At 37.4% G+C, this 21,571-nt stretch overlaps 1 protein-coding gene across 1 annotated transcript; it reads left to right on the top strand.

Annotated features, from left to right (window-relative positions):
- Window positions 1–713: 713 nt before the first annotated feature.
- On the top strand, window positions 714–21,084 carry AKIRIN2 (akirin 2). The gene is made up of 5 exons (XM_025862422.2): window positions 714–2,275; window positions 17,418–17,561; window positions 19,272–19,421; window positions 20,411–20,482; window positions 20,734–21,084. The coding sequence occupies exons 1-5, from the start codon at window positions 2,041–2,043 to the stop codon at window positions 20,742–20,744; spliced, it is 612 nt and encodes a 203-aa protein (XP_025718207.1). The 5' UTR covers window positions 714–2,040; the 3' UTR covers window positions 20,745–21,084.
- The last annotated feature ends 487 nt before the right edge of the window (window positions 21,085–21,571 follow it).

Genomic DNA, 21,571 nt, shown 5'->3' with positions numbered 1-21,571 from the left:
CAAAATTCAATTCCTAACAGTCCCTTTTCAATGTAAGTTCTATAACACAAGGTAAAATCTTAATTTCATAAAGTATTTATCAGAAATATAAATGCTTTGTTATTTGCTTTCCACAGCTTAATCTCTTTTCCTACTCATTTACATAAAATATATATATTCTGTTAATTTGAAATGATATGATTTGAAATTATAAACTTTATGTTTCATGGTGTTAAGAATTCAGCAAAAATTTACCTATTAGGTGTCAGAGATAAGCTGTCGTTTCATTAAATGCTGATCATTTTCAAAAACTATTTCCCAAACAATATATCTTAACATGAAATTAATGTAGCTTAGTCATTGACACAGTATGATTAGGACTGCTGACCTTTAGGTGTTAAACAATTCAATAAAACAGGAATATATTAAATTGTCAAATGATAGGAATAATAGACAAAATGGTATAAAAGATCTTTTAGTTACTGAATAAATGACAGGAATAAATAAGCACTGGAAGCCTGTATGTGATATCCATAATCATTTGATAATATGGCATTCATACAGAAACTAGTTTTGTATTGGACTGATGATAGTTTCCGTGGGCGAAAGATTGGTGACAATTTTTTACATTATTAATGCTGTATTTGATTTTTATTTTAGGTACCTGAATAACAGTACAACTTTTACAAAAAAAATTTGCTTATAAAATGGGTTCATTATCTACTCTCCTAGGCATTTCATTAACGGTTTTTTATTTAATTTTTACAGTTCACAAGATATACTATACTACAATATTCAACAGATAAGACAATTTCTGCTATCACTGGCTTTTTATCCAAAGCGAAACAATTTGTTCTGTACATCTTTCAAATCTACTCATTTGCAGGACAAAGCTGGTTTTGCAGAATTTAATAAATGAATGCAAGAAGCTACCTGGGAAGGGCAAAGCATCCAGTTCATTCAAGGATCCTGTAATCTGATACTGTTGTTCTCCCTTGCAGTCCTAAATAGGTTCCATAATTTTATTTCCTAGCCTCTCATTATGACAGGTTTTGTTTTTAGCACTCTTACTACCGAAATTAATCTGACTTGGACTGTTCGGTTGGCTAAGTTTTCTATTTCCCATTTGTTAAATCACTGTGGGAATGGTATCAGGACAACTATGTCCTGAATTTTAAAGGTCTTTTAAGCCTGTTTTCTGCATCGCCTGGCTTTCCTCTCTCCCACTCACAGCCTCTTCTTTTTTCTCTTGCTTAGTTCCTTTTACACTCAAACTGTGTAGGGGATTTAAATTCCAACCCGGAACTCGAAATGGCGCGCCTTGAATGACGGGAGTCGTAGTTTTCGTGACTCTTCCTTAATCGCTTTTCACGCCGATTCCCTTTCACAGTGAGAAACTACAACTCCCAGAACGCGCCTACGGGGGGGCGTGCCCACCCCTGTGCGCACGCGCCCTGAGGCCGCAGAATTTGAATCGGCGGCGTTGTTATTGACGCCATATTGGGGCCGGCGGCGGGTGGAATAGTCGTACAGTGGAGGGGGAAGCGGCTGGACGTGACCGCTTGAGCTCCTGCTGTCGCCGCCACCTCGCAATCTCTCCACATCGACCGCCACTCTCAAGCTCCTGACCTTACTCGGGCGTATTAGTAGCCGCGTTCCAGCCTCATATCTCACGGGGCTGGTATCGACTTCCGAAGGGAACCGGTCTCAGCGCAGGAGCGCCTCAGGCGCGACGCAAAGCTCGAACGGACGGCGGGGGCGGCCGGAGCCTCTCCCGGGGGAGCTGTGCCTGAGGAGGCGGAAGAGCCCCCCCCGACGCGGCTGTCGTGAGCGGCCGCCGCCGCCCCTCCCGCTCTCGCCCGGGCCGGCCGGGCCACTGCCCCTGCCGCGGAGGCAGCGGCGGCTCTCATCTCCTCACCGGCGCTCCACCACCCGCCTTTCTGCTCTTGAGCCCGTCGGTTAGGCTCTCCTCGAGTCCCCGCTCTCCCCCACTTCCCTCACCTTCCCCTCCCGTCACCCTTCCCCGACCCCACCCGAGCCCGGTCCTCGGCTGCCCCGGCCATGGCGTGCGGAGCCACTCTGAAAAGGACTCTGGATTTCGACCCGCTGCTGAGCCCGGCGTCCCCGAAGCGGAGGCGATGTGCGCCATTGTCGGCGCCCACCTCGGCTGCTGCCTCTCCGTCGTCGGCGGCCGCCGCCACCGCCGCCTCCTTCTCGGCTGCCGCCGCCTCGCCGCAGAAGTATCTCCGAATGGAGCCGTCCCCCTTTGGCGACGTCTCCTCCCGCCTCACCACAGGTGGGACTCGGCCCCGCAGCCGCCGGGGTGGGCTAGAGAACGGGGGTCCCGGGACGCGGAACGCGGCCCCAGGGGTGGGGTGCCGGACTGGTCCTCTTGAGCAAAGTAGTAGAGGGACCACATTTCTTTTAGGTCCTCCAGCCTCGGCGACACAATAGAAATGGCCTGATGTCAAGGGGGTGGGGGAGTCGGGAGGTGGGGAGGGTCGGGGCTGTGTCTTGCCGGGTATTGTGGGGAAGAGGAAGATCCTTTTCTTTGGGCTGAATGACTGGAATTGAGTGTTTCCGTAGTCTGGAGAGCCCCAGCGGAAATGATCAGAGAGGGTGATATTATTCATAAATTTAGGCGAGAGAAGGGTAACATTTCACCCGAATCTCGATGTCTGTCTCCCTGAATCGATTGGTTGTAGCTATTAACTGTGGGACTGGGTGGTTTGAGGCGAGGCGGCAGCCCCTCCTCCAGTTCAGACATGGCTGATTTTAGTACAGAGGGGGTGGGGGGTGGGGTGGATGTCACTGGGGCGAGATCTAGGCCTGTCATTAATCACCCACAAGAACGCCACTTTGGCTGAGTCAAGACCTGTTTCCCTAGCAGGGTCAACAACAAAGAAAATGCTCTTCCCGAGTACTGTAATATGATCGTCCTATACGTCTGGACCCTGAGAAACTTGAACTTTTAATGAAAAGCGAATTGTATTGAAAATTGGGCCTGAGTAGCTGCTTTTAGTTGGAGGTGCTCTATTTCTCCTCAACAGAGTATGTTGGGGGAGAACAGCCTAGGCCTTAAGAATAATAAAGAAATCAACCCAAGATTCTAAGGGACTTAAGACTGTCTTTGCTTTTCATCTTGAAACATTTCCTGAAAGTGACTATGGGCAAATGCCTTTTGGCTGCTTTGTACTGCATATGTATGCCCAGTTTTTTCTGTACTTTGAAAATCCTTGTGTGCCCCTGGCACGGTCCTAGGATAGGCTTTTGTGGACTGGTAGTGTAAATCTCTTTTGTGTGTATAGCATGTAAAGGTTTCATATTTGAGCCTTTGGTAATAATACCATCTGCAGACAAAGCCTTTTCATAGTTTAAGTGTTTTGTTATTAACTTTTAAAAAACTGTGAGCAATATATATTTCTGTATTTGGTAACTTCCATTTGGAGTTGTTTTGTTCAAGTCGGGTTTTTAAATATCCTTCCTCAAATTTTTAGGGACACCCTCAAATGCCTAGGCTACCATTTCTGCTAAGTATTTGACCTCACTTAAGGGTATACTATTTTAGAGTTGTAGCGGGTTTTCAGAGGAATTCTCAGATAATTTTATTTTGTAACTATACCTAAAATTCCTTGTATGTAAAGGCATTCATTGATTTGCTGTTAGGCTTTGCATTAAAAAAGAAACAATCAGTGTTAAGAATGTGCTGGTGATCAACATTATTTTTAGAGTTTGTCTTTTCAGTCAAATGGTATCATTTGAAAATTGAAATGACACCTAGGAATCTGTACTTAACAACAAATAAGGCCACTTAAAAATAGCCCTGGCTAACTAGCCATAAATTTCAGCGGAGCTGGTGAATTAATACAGCGTTAGGTTTGGGAGTTAAAGTATATCTCAATGCTGCAATAGTCTTGAGCATATATGGTAAATCAGCCAGGAGCTATAATACTTGTCTTCACTTTAAAGGGAACTTATTCAGAAAGAATTGTGATCCTTTACAAATTTGTCATTTCATTGATGCATTTGTAGCATTGGTTAATGCAGTTGGCTCCACACTGTCTTAAATTTCAGTTGAATGGACAAAAATTTAGTAAAATGACTGGAGTTACTGAAATTGTTTAATCATGATGTTTCAAATTCACGTTTTCCAAAATATTGCTGTCTTCTCTTCTTCAGGGTGTTTTTGACATCTGTGGAAGTTGATAATATCCTGAACTCTTAAAATCACACCCTAATTAATAATTTTGAGTCTGCTAAAAGATAATTTAGTTTTTTCAGCTGATTTGAATATTAACAGAAAAAGTTGGAAAGCAATTGAAATTGCTTAAATTTTGAATTGCTGAAATTTATCTTTTTTACTGTAATTTTGAATAATATCCAACATGTAATTTAATTTGGCTTTGTTTTTAGAAGGCCAGCTTGGGCAGGCTCCTGTGTGGTTTTGTAGTCATGTTGTCATAATGGGAGCTGCAGTGTTGTGCAGGTATCAAAGACCTTTTCAGTTTTCTTGTCCCCAATCTTGGAAATAATTTTTCCAAGCACTTAATTTTTAGATTTTTGTTTTAAGAGTGGTAATTCTCAAACTTTACAAGAGTGAATATCTGTGTATCTTTGGCTGAAATAAGTAGCTAGGGTTGGAAATGGAAGGTGACTTACAAAGTTGAGATTGACTGGGACTCTGTGGAAACTTTGTTTTCCTTTCATTTCTGTGAGTTCAAGTATAATTTAAACAATTTAGAACTAGAGTATTGAAGTGAATTTTTTTCAGAGCATGCATATAATTTATTGTTTTATCATCGTTCTTTTCTGGATACTTACATAGTGTGTTTTGACCTGTAGCTGAAATCACGTTGTGGCTTTACTAGTTTCAGGAACTTGGACTGAACCCCTAGTTTATTTTAGTCATCCCAGGGAGGTGATTCCAAAGTTTGACTTGAAATAATTTGAATCTGTATTTTTTAAACTGTTGCAACTTAAAGCCAGGAAAAAGGAAAGGGCTGGCAAAAAAAAAAAAAAAGTTTTATTGGAACACAGCCATGCTCATTCTTTTTTTTTTCCCCCCTTAAAGTATGGTCCATTGCAGGCTACAACTGCAAAGCTAGTGTTTGTGACAGAGACTGTATTTTCCCAAAGCTCAAGTATTTACTGTCTGATCCTTTACAGAAAAAGTGTGTCCACCCCTGCTCTAGGTTGTTAGCAGTAAGGTTTATAACGCCCAGGATATGAAAAAGGAAAAGTGAATGGGGGAGGGCGGGTAGACTGGTTGGTGAAAATGAATACCTCTACTAGTAGCTGCATCAGTATTCATCCTGGTAAGTTAGTTGAAAACAGATTCAGAGTGTTCTGTATACTTCTCCAGTGGGTTTTGAAACATCTCAGAATATTACCATCTCTTAGCCAAAGATTGTCATAACATTCCCAAGAACAAAATTATTTTGATAAAACTGAAATATCATATAACGAGACACTGTCAGTCAAATCAAACACATTATTTTTCATAATTGTGTACTGAATGAGAGGTTTGGTGAAGAGATCCTCCTGTGGATGTCAACACTTTGGGAGTTTTCTAGGCACTTTTATACATATTGTTTAGGTCTTGTTACCATTGCTCTAGTCTGCCTTAGCAGTTGAGTTGGATGAAGAGTTAAATTCTTTTGTAAGAACTCATTGTATTTGCTGGAAACTTGCCATTAAAAATGGAAATTGCAGCTTGTGAATGGGAAAGGGTTTACAGGAACTTAGATTGTTCAGTAGACATTGATGCATGCCTGCAAACGGAGACACCAGCTGGCTTAAATGAAGTATAAACGGTTCTAGGCAAACAAATGAGATGTCTGTTGGAGGAGGCAGCGTTTCACTTCAGATGTCATTTATATTGAGCCAGAAGTGTTTTTAATATTTTGTGGTTATTTAGACAGCTGTTAAATTGCTTCTAGTTTCTCAGTGGATTTGGCAAATAGACTGTTTTTAATGGTCTTTGTACTTCAAATTTTAAACCTGATATTTTACTTAGGACTGTGTATGTAACTAGTTATTTCATATTTCTATGGATTATGCATTTAAGAATCGTGTGTTTATGGCCTTTAAAAGCAGAGCACAGTTGTGTTCATTACTGAGATATTCTGTTTTGAAAGTAGAAAAATAAAGCCTAACTTGAGCACAGAAGAACATAAGGTAAACATGGCTAGGTCAGGAAGCAGTTAGCCCTTCTTTAGGTATAGATGCTAATAGTTACCATGGTTGCCACAGAAATAATTTGAGATGTGAAATATTTCTTTAGTTCTTGAATGGCTTTACAGGAAAAAAAAAAAACACTGTGTCAGTAGTCAGATCTTTTACTAAGTGTTTGATGGAGCCAGGAAGACACAATGGTAGAAAATCACTTCTGTTTTAAAAGGTTGTGAATAAAAGATTCAGTGGAAGTGCCCAGTATTTGCGTATTTTTTCTAATTGAAAACAAACTCTTGATTCTCCCTCCACTTAAAGAATACAGAATGATTACATGGGTTAAGTTTGGACCTCTTGGATAGGTGGTTCATGAAACTAGATAAAAGTGTTGGGGTTCTGGTCTTTTTAAATACCTATAACTAGTTAACCAGCAAGTTGTGGTCCCCGCAGTCTTTGCATTAACACTGTGCTAGTATTGTTGACTCACAGATGTTCTCTATGCATATGTGAAACCACAGCGAATTTCTTGCCTTTGAAAAGACTACTTTGAAAAAGTGTGAAGGGTGGAATACTTGTTCAAGCCGATATGAACCAGTCTGGCATCTGCAGATGGTAAAGAAGTCTTTAACAAATGAATATAGTTCAAGAGATTCATCTTTAATTTTATTGCTCAGCTTACCAATGTTTCTCAGCTTTCTAAACACATCTGGGAAATGTGATCAATCAATATCAGTCTTGTAGCAAAGACTCTTAACAGGAATTGCCCCCTGATTTTGAGGGGTTATGGTGGGTTATATGGGACTTGTATAGTTTGAAAGTAACCCCAAAGGTATTCTTATCTGCCATACCTTCCCTCTTAATGTCTTATCACAAAGTTTTAAGATATTTATCAAATTTATTTGTTGAATTAATCAAGCCTTGGCATTTCCAAGGTACTTAAGAGATGCTGAAGTTTAAAAAAATAATTTCCTTTCTACCGCTTATTCTGTACCAGTTTTTCTTTTTCCATTGTTTTAATGCAGTGTAGCCACAATATGTGACAGCATGTTTTAAAGAAAAGATTGTGACTCAAACAAATGAGTAGTAATAAGAAATGCAGCAATTAGTTTTAAGACTGAATAATAACTTTTTCTGGTATTTACTTTGGGCCTTTTTTTTTTTTTTAAGATTTTATTTATTTGACAGAGACACAGCGAGAAAGGTAACACAAGCAGGGGGAGTGGGAGAAGGAGAAGCATGCTTCCTGCGGAGCAGGGAGCCCGATGTGGGGCTCGATCCTGACCAGAGCTGAAGGCAGATGCTTAACGACTGAGCCACCCAGGCACCCCTGTTTTGGACCTTTTGATTAATATTTTGCAGTTTGCCAGATTGTGTCATCTTTGTGATGGTAGGGTTTTTTTTGTTGGTAGTGGTTTTTAACCTACCAGCATTAGAAAGACAGCTCATAATATGCTTGTAGTTTTTCTTGGGGGTTGTAACTTACTTTTCTCCTCCTTTTAAAAATCATTAAGTCATTAGTTTTTGTTAAATGTCATAGGCAGATCATCCTGAAATGAACTAGTGCTTTGCAACATTTTGATTACTAAAATTATAATCTTTCCATTAATACGTCTTTTTTGGGTTTGACTTAATTTTTAGTTTCTAGGTCTATTCATGTACCTGGTTTTTCTCAACATTATTAAAAATCTAAATATTTACTTTAGAAGTCACTTGTTCACGCTTTTATGAACCTCATTTGAGTTCCAGATACTGGTTAAGGAAAGAGACAGTCTCTCAAGGGACTGATAGAACCACCACTGTGGATATTTATTAGCTAGCTAAACTTGAATAAAAATACTGTAATCTTTGTTTTAAACAATCAGTATTTATTTTAATTCCTTGTGGATATTCATCTACCTAAGCATTATTATATCCACCTTTGGCAGCGTAAGTATTGAAATTGATTTACTAATTAAATCACACTATTACTTTGAAACCTTAAAGTGATTCTTTTTTTTTAAGGTGAGAATTGAAGCTTGTTTATTGGCTGTTTCTGAAGTTGTCTTAGTATACGATGTATATCTTGACTTTAGCATTCATTTTCATTTCCATTAATGTTAGAAAACTCCTTCCAAAAAGCAAACTAAAGGTTGGAGGGGGAACCCAGAAAAGTTGATTTTGTTTTGTTTCTTTAAAAAAAAAAAAATAGTACTGTTGAACTGATCTAGCAATTGAAAAATAGGATGTAGAGTGGAGGGGTGCCTGGGTAGCGCAGTTGGTTAAGTGTCTGACTCTTGGTTTTGTCTCAGGTCCCGATCTTGGGGTCTTGAGATTAAGCCCCGTCGTCCACCCTGCCTGCCTGGCTTGGTGCTTGAGATCCCTCTCCCTCTCCTGCCCCTTACCCGCCCCCCCTCCGCTAAAATAAATAAATCTTTAAAAAATAAAAAAAAAGTAGAGTGGAATTTGAAAAATTGCAGAAAGCCAATTTTTCAAACATTATTGTTCCTAAACTTTGCCTTTTAATTGTTCTAGAGAATTGCCTTGTTCCTGTTACTAAAATACAATTATCTGAAAGAACAACTCTTCTAAGTGGTATAATTGGCTAAAAGTACAGGAAGTTTTAGGTTGATGTGACAGAACAGGGGAACCTGATGTTCACTGTAACAGCCATCCTTGGTCCAAGGTGAAATGGTACATTATCAGAGGCTGGCACTGTTGTAATCAGTCCTGTATGTGTGGCAATGCTGACCTACCAATTTAGAATAATTCTCCCTTTTAAAGTATCAGTAAAATATTTCTGGTTAGATAAAGATGCCTGTCCTAAGAGGAGGCAGTTTAGAGATATTGAAGTATCCCTTATATAAATACTTGAACGTGACATGAAGACTTCTAAATAATTATTCTCGCCAGTGATCACAGTTTTAGGGCTCTGGGTAGATGAGAATTATGCACTGCTTTGGTTACTATTAACAGTTTGAAGTTTCAGGGTATGAAGTATCAATAATACATAGTAGTAATTGACATCCTGGTTTTTAAAAAATTAGCTTTCCTCCTTGTGGTTTATTATAATTTAGGTACTTGTGGAATACCAGCTAGGTACTGTAGTAATATAATACTGGGGAGGGCAGTAGATGCTGAGCTTAAGTCCTGACGTCAGGCTTGGCTCTGCTTTGTTCCAGCTGTGTGACCTTTCAGAAGACATTGAAGCAAAGCGACATTTTCTTCATCTATAAAATAATGCACATGATGATAGTAATATCTACCTCCTAGGATGGTTGTGAGGATTAAGAGCATTTCCTGTCCCTAAGTGCTAGAGATAGTCACAGTGGGGGCAACCTCAAATGGGACTTTTTATACTGTCCAGCAGTCCTGCCATTTCAGTGAATAACCATGCCTTCTACTTCACAGATAAAATAAGAGCCATCTAATGGCAGCTTCTTCATTTTTCCCAGTACCAACACCATCAATATTTGTGCCTATGCTATTTTCCTTTTAATATTACTGAGGAAGTTTAAATGAGATAATTAAAGCACTTTACACAGTGAGAGAAGGATTCCCCTTCTCCGAGGGAACCTTACCCTCTTGATTATTTTTCTCTTTCAACTGGACCTTTGCTTTGGGCTTTAAATATTGTCAAGACTTCCATTATAAAATAACAAAACATCCTCGTTTTTCTCCAGCAGTCATCCAGATTCTTCCACTTGAAAAACAAATTCAGAGAGCTTTCAAATAGCTCTTGTCAAGTCACCAGTGATTTCCGTGGCTTATAATCAATCCTCATTTTGACCTTTCTTATAACAGCATTTATACTGTTCTCCCACTCACTTCTTTTTGAAATAACTTTTTTCCTTCTGTGACAACACTTTTCTTCCACTTCTGGTTGCTGTTTTCATCTGGCCGTTAAACTTAGGAGTTCCTTAGGTTCTAGATTCAGCTGTACTCCTCTAGCTTAATAGCTCCATAAGCAATCACATGCATGCTCCTGACTTTATTTTTCACTTACAGATGAAGCTCTAATTTATATATTTAGTTCAGATCACTCCTCTCAGTTCTGGTCAGGGTGAGTTTGGACCTTTTATTGTTTTATCTTCTCAGAAGCCATTCCTTCACCGAGAAATCAGGATTTTTGTGAAATGTGTTGAATTTTAAATATTCACAGCTAATTTACAAAATATATGGGATAAACAAAAGATGTCTGTGGACTTCCAAACACTGCCTTCTGGTATGAAAGATAGTCTTAATTGCTTTTTTAAAGCAGATGTAATAGAAAAGTAAATGCCATTTGTTCACGGTCAGTCACATAACATGAATTTCATATTTTAAAGGAAGATGTTTTAGGAAAAATGAATCAATATGTTTCCTGTAATGAATGAGTTTAATTTGATACACAGTCAAGTTTAAATTGATTTATAGAATATTTTCCTGCTAGAGAGGGGCATGTCTAATTTTGAACTACAAAAGCCATACAGGTTCGGATGGCGAATATTTTTGTACTTGAAATAGTCTGCTGTTACTGCTTTCTTTCTCCCCTCTATTTCCCAGAATGTCCAATAATAAACCAACCACTTCACTTTTTAATTGCCACAGTAGGGGAGTTATTATTTTAAGGAGGGGATAGAAATATAAATGCCCATAGTTCCCAGGCAAGTAATATAAATGAGTGAAATAAACTACATGGGAATTAGTGAATTCCAGCCTTGCTACTGATCTGCAGCATCACCTGAAAACACAGTAGAAGTGCAGAATTCCAGGCCCCATCCCTCACAGTCTACATTTTAACAAAATCCCTGGGTGATGTTGGACGCATTAAAGTTTTAGAAGCATTTGAGAATTTCTGCCTGAAAGGTAACAGCCATTCTTCAGCTGAATTTTGTACATAGTCCAGTTTTCCTCTCTTAACAGTAGCCAGAAATCTGACTTTTAATTCAAATCATGAACTTCTTAAATGTTGGCATAAATTCACACTTCTTTTTAAAAAGAAGCTTTTCAGGCCAGACATGTCTTTGGGCTCAGTTTATCCTGTGTATCATCAGTTTGCAACTCTGGTTTCCAGGTAAGTTATAGCTTACCTGGTGTGTGTGTGTATGTGTATGTGTGTTGCTTTTAATAAGTTCTTGTAGGAGATGGGTTTAGTTCTTCAGCTTGATCATGATGCCTAGAGTCCTCAAGGAGTCAGTTCTCTGTCCTTCTGGACCTTATCTTGTTTTCATGGCCATGGTTAACTGTAATAGAAGCTGGACTTTTTGCCATGGCATTAGATGTTTTCTGTAGCATGTATATTTTGGGTTTTGGATTTTGGATGGTTCAATATTCCCTTTCTCTTCCCTGTTTACTGCTTTTTTGGTTTTCCTAGATTGTAAGCTATTTGAGAGAAGATACAGATAGTAAAGAGCTAAACAACAAAAGCAACAAAGCTAACATATCCCTTTAGAATCTGGTGTAATATAAAATACAGAGGTATGAAACAATAAGTATTGGATAGCAGGGAGGAACCTCCTGCTGAATGAGCGTTGTTGGACTCCTTGCATCAGTGACTCCCATTGTGCAGTTAATTTGTAAAATTTATACTTATACCTGCAGGGTTTTAACAGATTGAGTCATCTATTTCAAATAAGTAATCATTAGCTATTATAGTACCAGTGAAATAATAGAATTTGATTGTGATTATGATTTTTCTTTCTCTTGTAGGATATAAATGAATGCCTCTTTACAGTAAAATATATATTGTAAACTTACAATCTAAGCCAGTTGCTTTTGAAGCATTGTAGATAATACCCTAAATGTTTACAGCTATATTATGCTTATTAGGATTCACATTAATCCAAATAGAAGTTAAAACTCTAGATATAATTTGACAGTCTTGTGTTAAAATTTGGTTCCAGGTCCCTCTGACATAGTAATTTTAAAGTGATTTAAAAATGTCATCAACTCATTCTTTTTAGTTAGAAAGTTCGTGGCTGAGTAAGAACATGGTCCTTAAGATTTCTTCAAGGAGAACATAAGAACTGTTAGTTTCTGGACATATATCCTGGGAAAACAGTTTATTTACAAAGATAGGGCTCCATAGCAACTGTTAATTGTGTATGTTTTAATTTATAAAGTAGACATGGCAATGTCTAGTATGTAGTTCAGAAATCTAGATTTGGTTTGTTACTTTATTTGGGGCAGTTCCTTATTTTTAGGTCTTAATGGCTTACTGCAAGTTTTCTGTACTTAATTGTGTACAGTTAGGTTTTCCATTTCATATGTGTTCCTGCCTAAAACTGACAAACTTTGAAGATTTATTATTTTTAAAGATTTTATTTATTTGTCGGAGAGAGGACACAAGGAGGGGCAGCGGCAGGCAGAGGGAGAGGGAGAAGCAGGCTCCCTGCTGAGCAAGGAGTCTGATGCAGGAACTTGATCCCAGGACTCTTAGGATCATGACCTGGGCCAAAGGCAGAACACTTAACCGACTGAGCCACCCAGGTGTCCCTATTTCCCATTGTTTGAATTACCTGTTTAGATGAACTTTCACTTTATTTTTTCAAAGATACTCCATAAAGAAATTGGCATGTAAGGGTACAAAAATGTCTTACATTCCTAAACTTAAAACTGTTAATGAGAACTGTTAATGTTTGATTTACTAATTATGTCAGTAGGAAAATGGCAAGTCTGTGCAGGTCTGGAGCAAACGTTTGGCTTCACATGTCACAGATTTTTAGACATCTCGTGTACTATACTCTAGAAAGACATTTGTAGTTGCTTCTAATTCCGTATTCCTCCCTTTGTTCAGTTCCATCTTTTTGCTGTTTCTCTTCCCTGTGTCAGCTGTTATTTCTTAATCCCATCAACTGCTTTCTTCTGTTTGTATTGACCTTATCGTGCCCAGGCTTTCTTAAGTAATCAGTGGCAACTAAGAAGAGTAAAACAGTTTGGGAGTAGGTTTAATGTTACCACAAGCCAGGCTTTTTCTTTTCACATTTATGTAGATTTTTTTGCTCAGTTTATTTTTTTAAACATTCCAAAGGAATAAGTGCTGATTCAATAATCTCTCACCTGTTGAGGTGGAATTTTGTTGGCAATCTTTATTTAGCAATGAAAATGCCATTAGTCACAGAATTTCCCGATACTGACTTTCACGTAGACCTAGTACAGTGGAAGAAAGTCTTAGTATTTTATGGTGAAAGGAGGATATAGTTTTTAGGATTTTGAAAAGGGATATAACAACCATTTGTGGTGTAGTTTGTTAGGACAACTGTATTTTGCTCTAAGTGATCTGTTGCAAATTCAATCTATGCACATAAGCCAAATATGAAGGCTGCATCGGGGGTGGGAGGGATGGCGTGGCTGGGTGATAGACATATTGGGGAGGGTATGTGCTATGGTGAGCGCTGTGAATTGTGTAAGAACTGTTGAATCACAGATCTGTACCTCTGAAACAAATAATACATTATATGTTAAAAAAAAAAAGATAGGAGGGGAAGAATGAAGGGGGGGGACGAACCATGAGAGACTATGGACTCTGAAAAACAGGGTTCTAGAGGGGAGGGGGGTGGGGGGATGGGTTAGCTTGGTGATGGGTATTAAAGAGGGCACATTTTGCATGGAGCACTGGGTGTTATACGCAAACAATGAATCATGGAACAACTAATGATGTATGGTGATTAACATAACATAATAAAAAAATAAACTGGAATGTGCAACTGATGTATATGTGAAGCTTCATTTGACTTTTTCTTTAATGGAGCATAAATTGTGTTGGCAACACAGTGTCAGATACTACATGTACTTGGGATAAAATGTCACTTGCCAGTTTGATTAGAGATGGCTAGATTTAAGTAGTTCAAGACTAAGTAGACATAAGAACTTTACTGATGAACAGAAGACCTTCATCCAGCTGGCATAGGAAGTGACTTCAGTCAGCCAGGTGTCTAGGTTGAGTTTAGAATATAAGTTGTGGAAAATTGAATTTGGGGAAATTTCTTGAGTTAACCTCTCCAAACTGAGATAAATGAATTTGAGGCTTGCAGTTAGCTGAGATCTTGGTCAAATTAAATTGGACTATTCACTGAATAACACTGTTGATTACATGTTACCAGTATTAGAGCATTTATGCGCAGAGTGAGGCTTACATGACATAGTTGCATCATATTAGATGTAAAAAAGCATTGCAGGCAATAGCATTCAAAATTATTCAGTTCTTTGGGACCCCTGGGTGGTTCAGTTGGTTAAGCATCCTACTCTTGATCTTGGCTCAGGTCATGATCTCAGGGTCCTGGGATGGAGCCCCACACTGCTTGAGGATTCTCTCCCTCTACCCTCCCCACCCCTCACCTGCTTGTGCATATGTGTGTACCTGTGTTCTCTCTCTAAAACAAATCTTTTTAAAAATTCTTCAGCTCTTTAATTGACAATATCAAGTTGGCAAAGATGTAGGGCAGCTGGAACTCTCTTATATATTGCTGGTAGGAATGTAAAATGGTACGATTACTCTGGAAGATGGTTTGGCAGTTTAAAGTAAAGCCATGCACTTAGCACGTAATCAGGCCATCCAGTTCCCCTTCTAAGTATTTATCCAAGAGAAATGAAATTTATCCACCTGTAGACGTGTACTTGAATATTCATAGTAGCCTTATTCATAATAGCCCCAAATTGGAAGCAATCCAAATGTCCATTAAAAGATAATGGAGTACTAATTTAATAAAGGACTTACTGATGCATGCAACATCATGTATGAATCTCAAAAGCATTTTGCTGAGTGAGAGAACCAGACACAAAAATCTATACTTTTTATGATTCCATTTATATGAAATTTTCAAAGGCAAAAAAAATTTTTCGAGTAGTGAAAGATGAATATTGCAGTGGTAATGAAGGTGAAGGTGGTGAAAAGGGGCATGAGGGAACTTTTTGGGGTGATAAAGTTCTTTATTATGATTGTGATGGTTTTAAGACCTGTATGTATGCATTTGTGAGAAGCCGTCAAATTGTACATTTAAATTGGTGAATTCGTTTTGTAAATTATACCTTAAAAATTCCTTAGCTTGTTATGTCATCTCTTTAAGTATTAGATGGTATGGAAATTTTAAAGTTTTACTACATCTTAATCCTAGGCGCAGATATTGTTTTGAGACTATCAAATGAACAAATTGAGTTTGTTACAACCATTATTTTGGTACATCATAGTTGCGCTTTGATTTTTGTGAATAAAAGGAAGACTAACAATCTTGAACAGTTGTGGTGATCAAAGAGTGAGTCACACAAGATGTTAAGGTCAAGTTACTCTGAGTCTAGTACGTTTGAAGTCTTTTGAATAAACTTCAGGATGCTTTATGTACATGACCCTTTTTATCAGAATGGTGGTGGCTGATCAGAAAGTGATAAATAAGCAAAGCTTGCTCTCAGAGACCAAAACATCATTACTTTTAAAACCTTTTAGAACATTGCTACTAAAGAGTTCTGTTATTAAAAAATAAGGATATCTATATTTGTCCTTTTATAGGAAGTTGCAGTAGTTTGGTTTTTTTTTTTAGATTTTATTTATTTGAGAGAGAGAATGAGAGAGGGAGAGAGAGCACAAGATGGGGAGGGTCAGAGGGAGAAGCAGACTCCCTGCTAAGCAGGGAGCCTGATGTGGGACTTGATCCTGGGACTACAGGATCATGACCTGAACTGGAGACAGTCGCTTAACCAACTGAGCCACCCAGGTGCCCAAGTTGCAGTAGTTTTGTTGGAACCCTTATGAATCTTAAGAAACCCATTTTTACCAAGGTGCTTAACTGTTCAATGGACAGCCATTTTACTTCACATTGGTAACTTCATTTTTAAATTATAGACTATTTCAAATAAATGGAAAAGGACTGAAAATGACCCTTTTTAATATAAGCAAATGTTAAGATTCTGAAAAATGTTATAGATAAAGTATCCCTTATACAACTGTCCAGTGTGATTCTTGGTACTTAAAGTGCAGATTCTTGTATGTGTAACAGGTTTGTTTACCCACAAAATTTACATAAATGGAATCTTCTTCACTGGATGTATCTTTTTGCAACTTTGTTCCCTTTTTTTTTCCTCAGTTAAAATAATGAAATTGGCAGAATCTAGAATGTTTAAGGGACTTGATTGATGTCCCCTTAGTCTTATCTTTCAAAAGCCCTAAAAGTTCTTCTTACTGGAGAAAACAGTATGATGTGCGAAGAGATAGAATTAAGTATATATATCTAAGAAAACCACCAATATTAATTTTTTTAAAAAAGGATTAGTCTCATGTAAATTTTTAGCCTTCAGCCAAGTTCTCAGTTCATTTTTAAATTAACACATCATTGTAGAATTGATTGCTAAAATTAGACTCCATTATATTTATAAATCATTTTATTGCCTGATAATTACCACCTTAATTTTTTGTTTAATTTTGCTTTGGATTGGGATTAATAAATTTAGGATGTAGTTTCACATGGATGATCTTATCTAGGAGCTAGAGTGGTGGTGAGAAAAGTCTGTTTTAAGGGAAGTGGAAACCTCAAGAAGGGATTTTCTAGAGAGTCTAAATGGTAACTATTTTGAATTAGAAAATGAGCCATACTTGCCTAAAGGATATGCTTGATAGGATTTTACCCCTGTTTGGGTGGTTGTGGTTGAAGATAATGGCACTGTGGTATAGTGGTTCTTACTGAGTACCCGTTATGTACCAATCACTTTACACGGGTTTTTACCCCGAAGATTCAGAACAACACTTTTTGCTGTTAATACTGTAATAGTCACCGGTTCTGTTGAGTTTAGTATTAATGGCCATGACCAATTTCATATGTGATAATATTTTAGTTCCCATCTACTCTGTCATTTTGTTGACCTACTTACTCTCAGTTCTCACTGGTTTGTGCTTGTATATACATAATGCTCCCCACTTCTGATGATTTATGGTCTTTGAGAAGACTGTTTAACAGTTATGTGTGATGAATAAGTGGCCTTTGAATTTGGGATTTTTAAGAATCTGAGTGAACTAAAGTGAACTAGAAGTTCACAAGATTCCCTTATCTTTACATTGAATGAAAAACTTAAATTTATCTTTTGCTAATCAGTGCTAAGAAAGAATGGTGTTAATAGAATAGCTGAATTCCGGGTGGTGTGTATGTGCTAGTTCTGAATGAGTGCTCCCATTAATGCTGAAACAAATTCCTCGAGAACATCAGTTTCCTGGATATTATTTGAAGAGAATATCTTCAGTGGATTGATTGTACTAAGTAATTGTTGGAAACCCAACCTTTTTTTAAACTTCATGGTTTTCATCTTGCCAAAATTTTTTTTTCTAGAACAAATTCTGTACAACATAAAACAAGAGTATAAACGCATGCAGAAGAGAAGACATTTAGAAACTAGTTTCCAACAGACAGATCCATGTTGTACTTCTGAGGCACAACCACACGCATTTCTCCTCAGTGGACCAGCTTCACCAGGTAATAATAAATTTAATAAGTGAAAGGAAATACTTAATATGGGAAAAGGTGATCAAAGTTGTTTTTAATCACTCAAGCTTCTGTTTTTCCCCCTTGGTTTTTAAAAAATATTTATACAAATAATTCATGATCTCTTAGAATATGGCAGAGTAAGTACTTGCTACCTGGATTCTCACTACTCAGAGATGACCACCTGGATAAAATATAATATCCCTCAAGTGGACTTCCCATAAGTGATATGATTTGTAGCCTTAAGAAAAAAATATTAACGATATGCCATGTATATTTCTGTTAAGTATAGGTGTACCTTGCCATGGTTGAATACTATGCTATTTTATGGACTTCCCATAATTATTTAACCGTTAATGAAGATAATCAGACTGAATTTCTGGTATTAATAGCATTTCCTTGTACATATACCCTTACACACTTGTCCTATTAGGATAGATTCTCAAAGGTGAAAAGTGGCTCTTATCTTTAGTAAAGTTCTCAGCAAAATAGTTTTCTTGTGACCAAAGTTGCCTGCCCCCTTTCCTTCCCTTCCAGCAGGGATAAGAAAACCTGGCAGAATAGAAAAACATTCAGGGGCTGCTGGCTGGCTCGGTAGATAGAGCATTCACCTCTTGATCTCAGGGTTGTGAGCTTGAACTCCACGTTGGGGGTAGAGTTTACTTTAAAAAAAAAATCAAAATCTATAAAATAGACAAAACTAAGAAACATAAAATTGTTCAAAACTAAATTCAGTTGGGGGCGGGGGCAGGTGAGTAAGTGGGTTAAACATTAGGGGAGATGAGGGTCGAGACTAGACTTAAATCAGCAGGAAACTAAGTTTGTCATCATTCTTTTAGTCAGTTTACTTGGATCAACTAACTGGCAGCCTCAACTAACAAAGCTAGGAATTTGAAAGTAAAGATAGCCTTCATTGTTGTAGTTAAAGCTGGTATACTTTATCTTGTGATAGACACAGCTCTAATAAGCATAATTAACTAACTGGTCCCAGCCATGCAGGTTTCAAAAAGCAAGTGAATAGAGGAATTGGGGGTACCAGGGACAGATACACAGAGTAGGACTATTGATAGCAAATCTGTGTATTTGAGCATGTATAAAAATATTTGCAGCAGTATTAAAATAGATACATGGTGTCATAATCCTGAGTTCTCAAAAGATTAATTTCAGATGTTCTTTTCAATAAATGAAGAATGATGTTTTTGGAAAATCAAAGTTCCTTAAGTAGTACTTTAAGAGGAATGCATTCTGAAGAAATCTTTTATATCAAGTATCACTAGCTGAGGATGATACGTGGCTGTTCGACTAATACTCTTTAAGTACTTGGAACCATAAAATGTAATGTTGAATATTAGCAGTATATTCTCCTTATTTATTTTTACCAAGCTGTCTCCTAGCTGTTGTTGTTATTTAAAAAACAAAAACTTTGTATTTGTACTTTTCTCCAGTCACCCTCAGACTTTTTACCTTATAATCTGATCGCATACATCTTGCTGTTTTTCTAGAGCTGTAAGCTGCTGATAGGATTAAACCTGTTTTAAGACTACTGATAGAAAATACTTTTATACGATAAATAAAATCTTAAAAAAAAGAAAATGCTTTTATACGAATACTGAAAAAGATCCAAATCAAACGTCTTCAGTTAGAAGATACCTTTTATGATGGCTCTAAATCATGTGCTTTTTCTGTTCATGTTATACATAGGGACTTCCTCTGCAACATCCTCACCATTAAAAAAAGAACAGCCCTTATTCACTCTACGGCAGGTTGGGATGATCTGTGAACGTTTGTTGAAAGAACGTGAAGAGAAAGTTCGAGAAGAGTATGAAGAAATATTGAACACAAAACTTGCAGGTATGAGATGAGCTTATTTTAAAGTCTCCCAGAGAAAAAAGTAGAAAAACAAAGTCTCCCAGAAACTCACTGTAAGGAATGATTATTTCCCACGTGTTCTTAATGTCAATTAAATTACCCTTTCTATCCACTGGTTACAGTATGTTTTCTAAGAACCAGTTGAATTTCAGTTTTAAGAAAGGAAATGAACCTTCTTGTAGCTCATGGCCCTCCTTAGTGACCTCAAGAAATTGTGTTAGTTAACCAACAGTATTAACGTGAACTAGATTTTTCCTTTGATATTCCTGTGCTAAAAACTTGACTGTGGCTACTCACCTCAATTTGGTTTTGGATTTTTAGACTACATCTTTCATGATAACTTTCCCATCAGTCTAGACACATTTATTGTGTATGGTCAGTTAATGAGGATTTTTTCCCCCCTGATTTTAAGCCACACACTACTGGGTATTGATAAGTAGAAGCTTTTTTATTCTAAAGTTGTTAAATGAAGGTGCTAATATAGGCAAGGGAATTTGCTTAGTTCTTTTTCTGTGACATCTCATTAGGTTACACGTGGATGCTTTTCAACATACTTTGTTAAGCTTTTGTTTTCCTGTTTCTCTCATTGCAGTAAACTGCCATTCATAGATCACTTACAATAAACCCTTTATTTTTATTTTACTTTAAAATTTTCATTGTTATGTTAATCACCATACATTACACCATTAGTTTTTGATGAAAACCCTTTATTTTTAATAGATTAAGAAATAAGCTCCCAGCCTATACATAAGATCATGTGATTTGGACTAAAATGTAGGTTTCCTGACCAAGTTCTGCTCTTTCATTTGATAACACTACTATTATTACTATTACTACTGAGGTTATGTGTCTGATTCAAAGGGCCAACTTGTAATTGTTTCACTATACATCCTAGATTTTTCAGTTTATCTGGCTCTAATATATTAGTATATTTTGCAAATCATGTAATTGATATGTACCTTTATTTATAGAACAATATGATGCATTTGTGAAGTTTACGCATGATCAAATAATGCGACGATATGGAGAACAGCCTGCTAGCTGTAAGTATTTCATCTCTAAACTGAATGCAAAGCCATCTTTTAAAGAGAAGACATTTATTATAATTATCTACATACTCAAGAGAATTTAACAGAAAATCATGGAGAAAAAGGCTGGAGGAAATAGGCAGTAAAATTTTACTAAGGTTTACTTTTGGTTACTTACCTAAGGGTAGTGTTGGGGATGAAGATCTGGTATGTCTTTGAATTTTGACCTGGACTTTGCACTAATTTTCCTTTTCCTCCCCCTTTAGATGTTTCATGAATCACGTTTTCTGCATTTGTGGGCTGCCTTGTTCCTTGTTGAGTTGTTGCGAGAGGTCCTAATTATGACATGCAGCAATGCCAATACCCCCCTGTGAATACAGGTTATTTCAAGCTTTCGTCAGTGGCAACCACTCTTAGGCAGCAACTGGTTTTGGAAATTTCCCTGATGTCAGTACCATCTGGATGTGGACCTTTGCTACCTGTGGCCTCATTTGCTGTATTATTACAATTTGGCTTCTTATATTAATATGTTTGAAAAGGATTAAAGCTGGTATTCTAAGAACATGCCCTTCACTGGTTGTGTAAATAAAACTGTAGAATTGACACTTCTGATGAAATTAGTGTGATTTTAATTGTGCACTACAACCAAGCTGTAACCAGTTAATAATTTAGAATGTAATCCCAGGACATTATTAAGCAAATAGCCTACAGTGCTTCCTGTGAAATGGTGAAGGAGGGAGGGCATTTCTGTATTCCAGGACTTCTTGGGGTTTCAGAAAGGGTTTCTAGGATTTTTTTTTCCTTAAGTTTTCTTTTTTTGCAGTAGTTTTTATTTATTCTATCAGTCTTTTTAACAAATGTTTATTGCTGCATTTTTATCCCAGTGTGTGTTTACTGCCCTTGTAGTACTGGAATATAGTTGGAAGAATAAAACATTTACTTCTAATCTGCTTTAATGTACAGATGGGTAGTATTTGAATAAAGCCAGTGTTTTAAATGTAAGCATTTTCCAGGAATCAATGAAGTTAATTTTCCAGTAAGATTTAAAAATCTAATATACCACATAATCTAAGATATGAGCCCTCTTTTCAAAAACCAAGTTCT

This window comes from Callorhinus ursinus, unplaced genomic scaffold (genome assembly GCF_003265705.2).
Source record: "Callorhinus ursinus isolate GAN/ISIS: 27379988/994484 unplaced genomic scaffold, GSC_fseal_2.0 scaffold6, whole genome shotgun sequence".
Classification (NCBI taxonomy): Eukaryota; Metazoa; Chordata; class Mammalia; order Carnivora; family Otariidae; genus Callorhinus; species Callorhinus ursinus.
Note: the sequence above shows the minus strand (reverse complement) of the source record. Positions and strands in the feature narration are given on the sequence as shown.

Bases quoted from the DNA above. Each gene is read 5' to 3' on its own strand.
- AKIRIN2 (XM_025862422.2), top strand. From the start codon at position 2,041: ATGGCGTGCGGAGCCACTCTGAAAAGGACTCTGGATTTCGACCCGCTG. The intron at 17,562-19,271 runs GTAATAATAAAT...TGTTATACATAG, and splicing joins CAGTGGACCAGCTTCACCAG to GGACTTCCTCTGCAACATCC. The intron at 19,422-20,410 runs GTATGAGATGAG...CTTTATTTATAG, and splicing joins ATTGAACACAAAACTTGCAG to AACAATATGATGCATTTGTG.